This window comes from Rosa rugosa, chromosome 2 (genome assembly GCF_958449725.1).
Source record: "Rosa rugosa chromosome 2, drRosRugo1.1, whole genome shotgun sequence".
Classification (NCBI taxonomy): Eukaryota; Viridiplantae; Streptophyta; class Magnoliopsida; order Rosales; family Rosaceae; genus Rosa; species Rosa rugosa.
The window spans coordinates 39901660-39912585 of NC_084821.1; the positions used below are offsets into that span (position 1 = coordinate 39901660).

At 39.8% G+C, this 10926-nt stretch overlaps 1 protein-coding gene across 1 annotated transcript; it reads right to left on the reverse strand.

Annotated features, from left to right (window-relative positions):
- Nucleotides 1-2202: 2202 nt before the first annotated feature.
- On the reverse strand, nt 2203-4202 carry LOC133731600 (uncharacterized). The gene is made up of 2 exons (XM_062158972.1): nt 2608-4202; nt 2203-2462 (listed from the first exon to the last, which is right to left on the reverse strand). The coding sequence occupies exons 1-2, from the start codon at nt 3884-3886 to the stop codon at nt 2458-2460; spliced, it is 1284 nt and encodes a 427-aa protein (XP_062014956.1). The 5' UTR covers nt 3887-4202; the 3' UTR covers nt 2203-2457.
- Nucleotides 4203-10926: the final 6724 nt, after the last annotated feature.

Genomic DNA, 10926 nt, shown 5'->3' on the forward strand with positions numbered 1-10926 from the left:
AATGAGTAGGTCTAATGTATGTATCATTGTGGGTACTACCACTATCTTCTTGTCTGCCTAGCTATGTCCTTAAATGGCAGTGGAAGGATATGTAACGGCATATTCTGGCTTGTGATGAATGATATTATTGCCCCTCGGGCCGATTCAAAAAAAAATAATCCAAAAATTGCCACAAATTTTTACTCTACGAGTAATTCTTCTTCACCCCCGTTCCTTCTCTTCCCAATATCTCCTTAATTTTATTTAAATACAGTAACCGCATATCTTTAACTTTGTTTAATGGGTTTTTTTTTTTTGGAGAAATCATACTAAGAATGGATAATTCTTTAACAATGAAACACAAAGACCTAAATTAACTTTATAGTTTCTTTTCCTTGGACGGTGGAAGCTTTACTATTAATCTTAATTAACCATCATTATGTATGATATTACCCTTCTTTGACTAATTATTCGGTTTGAAATTTTGAATGTGCTAGCAAATGCTGCAAACAAATTAAGCTTGGCTTATATAATGCATGTCCGCCTCGTCATGATTACTAGTAAGGAGGAAATAGATGGGTAAAGAATCCGTGAGAGTAATTCTACAGTACTGGAAAATAAAAAAGCATACAGCTCATAATCAAATGATGCAATACATCGAATGTAAAATTATGAAACACAGAGCTTGACAATTGTTGGGATCTGCTTTATTAATCTTTAATTTGGCCCTTATGAGCTTCCTCAAAGAACAACAACTCCAGATGAAATTTTTATTTGTAAACAGTGGTAATCATGCATGCATGTGTTTTGAAAACTATATATGACCGAAGAAAAATATGTAAGAGGCTGGCCGGAAAACGCAGAGATATATTGCACAATGACGCTAGTTATGAATATGATGATGTTATTCGTGTTCTTTGTGTTGGTTGCAGTGCAAGCCGATGAGGAAGAGGCTCTTTCTTCTACTCTTCTACTGTCCCAGTTCATATTGAAAATCTCATATGAGGGAAACAAATTTGTATCGAGTCACAAGATTCATTAGATAGCCAGACGTCAACGCCCTATAAGACCTAAAACACTTCGAATCAAACATCAAATGCTTCCTGAAAATCCTGTCCTGATCGATCGATATTCCTAAAACTCGCGAGTACCCTCCATATATTCCTATATCTCTTCAAACTCCAAAACGTGGGAAAAAGTTCAGTTAAATCATTTTTTCCTAATTTCAACAACATCCAGAAAAATGAAGTTGCATGCATGCGGGATAGAAGGATTGACGACTTATTCCTCTTGCGTATATGGAGAAAAGTGAACTAATGAAGAGGAAGGGTAAAAGTGCTTCCTTTTTTAACTTGACAGATGAACCAAAAAAAAGAACTATAAGCTCATCTCGGTAAGATAATTGCATGTAGCAATAATGGTGATTAAGGAGGATAGAAAAATGGTGATTAAGGAGGATAGAAAAACGAAAAAACTCACATGATCGTGATTTTAACAGCGGCCGTAGTGAGATAGCGAATCTGGTGTGGCAAAGGGTGTCGAGGTGGTTATGGGGGTTGTCATTCCCGATAACCAAATCAAACTTAGATGCAAGGACTATAGTATCAAATAGAATAGCTTCTATAGAAGCATCAGGTTCCACTAAAAAAACTCATTCATAATACCATAAAAATGACAAAAAATCCATCACCCATTTAGGCCATTAATTCGCAATGAGTCACTAAACCAATTCAGATGACAAAATTAGAATACTCATTGGATCAATTGTAACTTTCAACAAGAACAAAAGGAAAGAAGGAGATGGTTGAACTCTAACCTTGTAGACTGTAGAAAAAAATCACAAAGATCTGAGCAGTATAAGAGGTCTGAGAGGTCTGTGTTGGAAACTTGGAACTTGAAAGGCTCTGCTATAATGGTAACTTGAAACAAACTGATTTGGGATGAAATTTGACTGCCAGGTGTGAGGGCTTTGGTGCAATGGAAAAACAAAATTTCACTTGAAAGGGAATTGAATAATGACTAATTTTTTAAAATTTCCCCAAATTTTCTAGCTCTATTTCTGGGTAAGTAATCATTCAATGCATGGAATGGAAAACTATTTCATACCTGGACTCGCCACCAAATGAGAGCTTACGGATGAGGACAAGGATTTTTTTTTTTTTTTTTTTTAATGAAGAGTTAGATCATCTCAGTAATTTAAAGCACAGATAAATACACCCTATGTGAACTTAACAACATTGAAACCCCCATATTATAATATGCAAAACCAAACAAGATAAAGCTAAAACAAATATTACAGTACTTCTGAACAACTATCATGATAAAACCAGAAATATTGAAAAGAACTAAAATATAAGAATGTGTACCATTAGATAAGATGAACTACTGATCTTGATAAAACTAGATAATAGATGTCTAAATGGAGAACAACAACTGCAAGGTCCCACATGAGCATGCACTTCCCTTCCCTTCATTATCTTACCCTGTTGCAAAGTTTGATAAACAAAGCATATCAGTTATTCCTTCAAAAATTTGGAAGGGAAGGAGAAAAATGACATGGGGGTTGTCAACAAAATACATATACAAAACATAAAAGCTCTGTAAAGGTGAAGGGGGTTGAAAACTTACCAACAACAGCACCAACCATCTGTTCCGTGCCCCAAACTTTAGCCTTAGACCCAGCCTTATTTTGGAATTCCCAGTTGCGAGTAGGATAAAATTTGGCTTTGACTTTGAAGCCGCTATTTCTCTGTTCGAGTTGGAAGCCAAATGTGATGGCGGTTACAAGCAACTTGGAATCTCTCATTCTAGAATAGAGAAAGCAGACTTTTTGACCTCCTAGGTGAACAAACTGGGAGTCTTGAACTTCATCCAGCTCTTGCGGCATCATTAGAGATTGAGAAAGCACCGGTTCATCATAGCCATTTATCAACAATTGCACTTTGATATTTAAGTAGGGATTATCTTCAAGTTTAACTACATATTCAGGTGGATGGAAATTGACATCATAGGAAAAGACTACAAACCCTTGTGCCGTTTGAACCCCTAGAGTTACACCCTGAAATTGGAAACTTGAAACTTTCCACTCAACTGGCCAGTTTTCACGCTTGCTGGGAAGGTTGCACTTGTATGAATATTCATGATAGTGTGGATTAGACACGAAAAGTTGGCTACCTAAAATTGCATAAGAGAAGCTTGAATAGTAACAGTGCCTTCTCAAAGCGCCGTCATCACAACCAACTAACTCCTCCTCCTCATCAATACCACCACCACCAACACCACCAGACTCATCAACAGCAGCGACAGGGTATTCAGCATAAGAAGGAGGGTCCGGCAAACCAACCCATCGTCTCTGGGCCCGGTCATACATTTCAAAACAGTTTCTCCATTCACTAGCTGGGAAACCGGTGTCAATTCGAGGAGGCGGGTTACGAGCGAGAGCGAACAAATTTCCTTCAACCTCCCATATAAGTGGCCTCACTTTGCCGTCTAAGAAATGAGCTAAACCACCATCTTCAAAAATTTTACGAATGCGATAGGCCAGAATACCTGTACATGGCTCTGGAACAACAAATTCTTTCGAGTACTTGGCTCTAAATCCTCCACCCAAGAATATCATAGAAAGTCCCATACCAAATCCGGCACAATTCCCAATATTATCATTATTGGGAACTTCGAACACGGTTTCAAACTCTAGATCCTCACTAAACAAGAGGGCTTTCAAATTGATACGATAAACAACATACAGTACCTTGCCTCTTCTCCCATAGTAGTCGCCTACGCACAAATATAAGCTTTTGTCTTGGTCATCCCAGTTTGCTTGCTCCTCCCACAGTTCTGATTCCGACACAAACTCTACTACGGGTGTTGAGGACCCGACGGCCTCAGGGTAATCTTCAGAATACATATGGAAGCGAATTGCCGACCCGCTGGACTCACACAGACGCGCACATAGAATCAAGACCCACAATTAATTTTCAGAAAAAATACCCAAATCTTAAAACTGCAAACCCAGCCAGCACCGTCTCCAATAATACTTTATTTATGGCATTCAGCGAATTAGAGAAGAACCCATTGGATGTCTACAGAAGCTCTGAGTTTTTGATTCTAGAAATTTTCTGTGTAATGGATGGAGTCTGAGTTTTTGCCTCTCTCTTAGTTATGCTTCTCGTGTCAGTTGTTTCATCTGTTGGCGGCGATAATACTCTACCCTAAAACCTCAAGCAAATGTTAGTTCAGTGGAAACGGTGCAGATTTGATTAGGCATGGTCTTGTGTTCGAAACTCAGGTGCTTTTTAGTTTTTTTTGATAAATGCTATTTGGGAGGAAACTATTGCTATTTGAATCATTATTAAAATAATAATAATAATAATAATAATAATAATAATAAATAAATAAATAAAGGACTGTTTAAGGAAAACTGAATTAGGAGAGAATTGAGTCGTACTTTCATTGATAATAGGGGTCTCTTTATATAGAGGATTACAAACATAGAGATAGAGTTGTACATGGAAACATAATCGTACATTGATTGGATGTATCTCCTAAGATTCTCCGAGAATATCTCTAATATAAACCATATTTCAACTAGAGCAAGTAACCTCGAGTTTGGGCCAGACACATATTCTGGATTTACTTGAACACTCCCCCTTGTGTCGCCTAAACGTGGTGCTTCTCTTGTTGCCTCGCTAAAAACCTTGCCGAGTAACAAAAACCCAGTGGGACAAAAATAACCTCGGTCGAAGGGGAAAAAGCGAGACCATACATGTAGACACCTCCCCCTGATGTCTGCATCTCCCCCTGATGACAACGGTCATGGGAGTTCGGATAACTTCCGCAAACGATGCTACCAACATGCTTCCCGAAAGTGGAATTTAGGCAATGACTTAGTGAGCAAGTCTGCCGCACTGTCCTCAAATTGAACATAGTTCACTTTAATCTTAAGGAGAGTCTGTTGTTGCTGATTATCCTTGGTGATGTCGCTTTTGATGTAGCCTTGCTTCATTTGTTCAAAACAAGCAGCATTATCCTATATGCTTGTAGGCTCATCTGTGGTTGACTTCAAACCACAATTGTTTGAACATGCATAATTATGGATCCAATCCATATACATTCACGAACCTCTTCGTGAAGAGCAATAGTCTTTGCATTGTTCGAAGATATAGCGACTAGGGTATGTTTTGTAGACCTCCAAGATATCACGGTCTTTACCCATGGTGAACACTTAACCAGTTTGGGAATGACCTTTGTGTGGGTCAGAGAGATTGTAACATCCCGTATTTTCACTTACCCGTTTACTAGTCATTTGGACGGTAAACGACAACTACTCTCACTTTTTACTCTAATTCGGTATTTTAGTGGCCCTAAAAGTTGACTTTTTGATCGGGCCAAAATTTGAGAAAACTTCCTTCTTGAAAGTCGTAGAGGGCGTTAAATCGAGTCCGTGGACATGTGATACACCTAAATCGGAGTTCGTATGTGAAAGTTATGAGCGAAAGATTAAAGTTACTGTTCATGGTAACTTTCTATATATATGGAAAGTTACTGTGGTAGGTTTCCATTTTCGGAAACCTACCCCCCGAGACTTTCTCTCTCTTCCCTCTCTCTCCCCGCGTCGGCCCTCTCCCCTTTCCCCTTCGATTGGCCGTCGTCCGGCCATCAATCGGCGAGACCCAGGTGGCTGCTGACTCGCCTCCTTCTCTACATGTTGGTGGTCGTGAATTGTCACGATTTGGCAGGAGAAACGAGAATCGACGGCGAGAAGCAAACGGTGGCAGTTGACGTTTTCCGGCGATTTCGGCCATTTCCGGCCACCAAACCACTGTCGAAGGTGGGGTTTTTGACAAGGATGATTTCCCCCCTAGCCTTGAGCCGTGATTTGCAGCATAGAAGGAGAATCAAGGAAAACCCGAATCTAGGGTTTGGGTTTTTTCTGGAAATTCTTCACCGGCCGATTTGGAGCTCTTAAAGGTAAAATTGGAACTTGTTGTAGTTGAGAAAGAGGGTGGGTTTGTTGAGTAGATGGTGCTGCCAAAATTTGGTGACTATCGGAGGTGGTGGCCACCGGCGCGTGAGCCCCATCCGCCGCCACTGTGGGTGGCGCGTGGAGGCGCGTAGAGCGGTGTTTTAATTCCGGTTTTTAGCCCATTAAATCCTACTAATTGTGTAGAGCTTGTATGTGAATTTTGGTAATTTTTGGAGAAACTTGGAATTAATTATGAATTTTTGAAGTTTAGAGTTTCGATTATCGAATTACGAGAATCCGACCGTCGGATATCTCTCGGTTCTGCCTTGGAACCTTTAAATTAACGAATTGGTATTAGTGGTATAATTTGTGCTAAATCCGAGGAGAATTGGGAGGTGAAATTATGAGGAGTTGATTTTAGGAATTGTATTAAATTATTGAAGAATTATTCACGGAATATAATTGTGTACAGGACGACGTACCGAGCTATTGCTCGATGACGGAACACGAATGCGTGATCGTCGGAATAGTACTGTGAGTGGACTTTCGTTTTAACAAAATCGATGCATGCATTTATTTTCTTAAAATAATGCTCTAGTGATTATTCATATTACTTTTTGAGGAAATTGATTTAGAATTATATCATGGATTTGCTTTCAATAATGAGTTTCAAAGGTTGGTTTTGATTTATAATATTATTTGTTGAATTCCCTATTTCCGAGGTAAATTTCCGGAATTAAGCATATCCCTAATCACCGAGTTAAGCTCCTGAAAGATTTTCGAGATGAGATTTTCGTTGGAGTTGGATTTCTTATTTATTTTATTGACTTTCGGTTTTGGCATTGGGAATGCCTAATTAATGATTATGGATTTGGTTTGTTTCTTAGAGATTTTGAGAGATTTTTGGAAATGGGATTTACCTATACTAATTTCCGGTTTTGGTCACGGATTTGAGAATATTTGGGCGTGTGAGACATGCCGTCGATTTATTCCTACTTCTCACTTATCCATTTTGAGATTGAGAGTAATCTTGGCGTGCGGGGTCACGTCGTTGAATACATGGTTTCTATCTCGTGAGAAATGTGGGGAAGCTACATGGATTTACTGGTTTTCGATGATTTTTCCTCACCATACGCGGGTTATGTGATTAGGTCTCCTCCTCACTGACTTTGTGTTGGTGAGTGGCAGTTGAGGTAGTTTGTTCTCCTCCTCACCTACTTTGTGTTGGTGAGTGGCAGTAGAGGTGATTTATTCTCCTCCTCACGTGGGTGGCAGTCGAGGTTATTAGTTCTCCTCCTCGCACAATCTATGTGTGAGTGGCAGTTGAGGGTAGGTAGAGCCTGGGCGGCTCCATTTCCCGTATGGTGATATCTCTTCCCCATATCCTATCATTTCTCGACTAGCGGGGCCTAGTCTGATTTCCGTGTAACCAGCGGGGCTGGTCTTATCCTGTTGAGTATTGGAGTTTCGATCCTTTCTCTCAGTTGTTTGTGACTAGCGGGGCTAGTCGGTTTTTCTTGAGCGGAACTTCTCGTGATTTGTTTTCTAAACCGTTGCATGCATCGAGAGTTTTAAGGAAATAAATGGGGAAAGTATAAAATTTCTTTCGTTTAGAATTGTTTATTTTTTTGTCCACTCACACTAACGTGTTTTCAATACTTTTACCCTGGGCCCTTCGGTTTCAAATGCCCAGTTTGCAGGCGAATTAGTTGAGGTCGGGCGTACACGAAATTGAGGCATAGTCAACAGCATGGCTTCCGCATCTGCCTTTGAATTAGGTTTTCCTCTTATACATTTCTGTTAGAATTGCTCTGATTACCTATGGGATTTATGTTATTCAAGTTGAGATGTGTGTTTTGTGAATTGGATATTGATGTTGATTTGGAGAGCAGGGTGGCTCCAGGAGGATAAGGATGATTTGATTGAGAAGTGTAAATGTTTCCTACAGGTTTGGGTAGCCCATTTTAGGGGAAGTTCCGTCAAATTTTTGGTAGAATTTCTTCTAAGGTGGGCCCCGCAGGGTCACTTCGGATTTCAGGGTGAAATCCGGGGCGGGTCCTGTCAGAGATACCCAACATCAGCAAAACCTTCCAAAACACATGTCATTTTGGGATGGGGATAGTGGATACAGGCCAGTGCTGGCGGCGTTCCTGGTGTGTGATGGGTCTGAATCCATCATCTCTCTGTAGGGATAAAGCATGCCCATATCAGTTGTACATCTCTAGTATTGAAAGATATATTTTGCACCAATCTAATGGCGTCGCGTTGGCGCAAAGCTTTACCTTAGCTAACAAGTTCGCTGCAAATGAGATGTCCGGTCTTGTGCATTGAGCTAAGTACAATAATGAGCCTATTGTACTTAACTAGGGCATTTTTGCCCCTAGCGCATCTTCGTCATCATCCTTCGAACGAAGAGGATCCTTTTCAGGATCAAGACTACGGTCGATCATGGGGGTGTTTGAAGGCTTGACCTTGTCAAAATGCCTAAGTATCTATCAACACGATGCTCAAGTTCCAAACCGAGACATAATCATGTTCTCCCAAAATCCTTAATCTCAAAATTGGATTTCAAGTGTTCAGCGGTTTCCCTTAACTCTTTAAGGGCTTCCAATGAAGATTATGTCCAACATGAACCGCGATAGAATCCGAAACTTGTTATGGAAACGAGTGGGCATATCCCTTCTCAATCAAGTAGTCACTTTAGTGAGCGTTTCAACCTTATTGTAAACGCGCTCTGTGGTCCAGAGCCACTTGACTTGGGTAAATGAAGTTCACCATGAACCTTCATGTACATTCCATATCTAGATCCCCATAGAGATACGTAGTGACCATATTTGTAAGCTGCATGATCAGTTATTCGAAAACTATGATACGCTCAAAGCAAGCATATAATTTAACCCTATAAGATATCATTGTTAGTACGCAGTAAATAGGGATCGATCTAATCCGGGGATTGAGGGTACACCTGTCATTGTAAGACAAATAAAGAATTAAAATAAAACAAAGTATAATATTTACAAAAATAAAATAAAGTATATACAAATTTACGAAAAAAAGGGGGGGTTTTTAAGATTTGGTTTCCGAAAATTAAAAGAATTAAAACAAATAAAACTCAAAAACATAAGTACAAGAATGAAACATAAGAAACAAAAATCAAAACCAATTCCATAATCAAATTCGATTCAACCCTACAATTATTCTTCCAAGTCATGAGAAAGAAATTGATCATGTGAAACATTTGAAGCAAACAATTTCCCATATTTTACTTTCCTTTACTAATTAACCTAAGTGAAAGCACCTAGATCAATCCTATCAAACATGCAATCAAAGTCTAGAAAGCTAGCTAATCAAAACATGTTCAACGCAATAAACAAGAGAAAGGTTATCAATTTAAGTGCACAACTTAATATGAAAAAGTTCATCTAATTGCAATCATTTTCAATTAGATTCGATTCTTGTCCAAAACCTTTACTACTTTTGATTCAAGTTTACAAAACTATTAGGTGAATCATAAACTTAAACCTAGCACCAATTATACATAAACCCTAAAAGTTTCGAACCAATTAGAATAAACATATAAAAGATATCAATCAAGCAAATTTAATTGAACAATCTCACATAAGCAACTATGGAATCACAAACATAGGAATCGAAAATATCATTCAATCATAAGAATTCGGATTTAAACTTTGTTCAAATATTATTGTCAACTAAAGGATTTCACCCAAAACTATTTCAGAAGTTCAGCCCATTGGGCCTCCACCCACAACTACAGTGAGGGCCTTGATCCGAGACAAGCCCACGTACGGCCCACCTGCCACGGCTTATCCCTTCCGTGATTTAAGGCAATCAGAATCACTTTCGGCTAAAGCTGTCTGCCACAGCGCCTCGAGATTCGGCATGTCCCCTTACACGCTCAACACGCGCCAACAGCTTTTCCGGGTTTCGGGGCGACTTTAATCCAACGCGTGGATTCAAATTCTGAGATCGTTCATCCAACGGTGGAGATCTGCTCACCTTGTTCTATAAATAGGTGCATTCTGGAGACGCGACTGTTCACTCCAAAGGAAAAGAAATTTTCTTCCGAGCTCAAGCCTTTCTCTCTCAACTCTTCAGCCTTTCTCTTCTCAAATCCCCAGTTTTTCACTCTCAGATCTTCAATCTTTTCCTCCAAATCTTCAATCCTTCTTTCTTAGATCTTTTCTTCCATTTGAAGATTTCGATCTCTTCTTTCCTCTGAACTTTCAGATCTCCAATACCCCTTCATCGACCTTAATCCTTCTAAGGTCAATCTCCCACAAACACTCAACAACTTCGTTCTTCAATTTACACTTCCTCTCAACTCATCACCATGGAACCACGAACTCTGCAACTAATGGAGCTACAAACCCAGCAACAAATCGAGGATGGAGGAAACAACCAAGCAGCCGGGAGTAGTGCCAACACGGATTTCTGGCGAAGCCGTACCAGGTGGATTCCTACTCTAGATCAAATAAGAATCCTCAAGGATCTTTACTACGACAAGGGAGTTAAGTGCCCAACTACAGAGCACATTCACGAGATCTGTCTCCAGCTGAACCAGTATGGACAGGTTGAGGGCAAGAACATTTACTTTTGGTTCCAGAACGTCAGGGCTCGAGAGAAGCAGATGAAGAGGTGCAATCAGGCTGCTCAAGTGCCCATGGGAACTAGTTCTCTTGGTACTGGTGGATCCATTGATCTCAATTTTGGGTCCACTGGTTCTACTGGTGCTGGTGGATCCATTGACATCAATTTTGGGCCAGCTGGTGGATCCATTGACATCAATTTTGGGTCCACTAGTTCTACTGGTGCTGGTGGATCCATTGATCTCAATTTTGGTTCCACTGCTTCTACTGGTAATGAAGGATTTATTTACTTAAATTTTGTTTCATAATCTTCCTCACCCTTCAATACTAATACCAGTACAACTCTTTTGGCACAACAGGAGGACAATCTTCCAT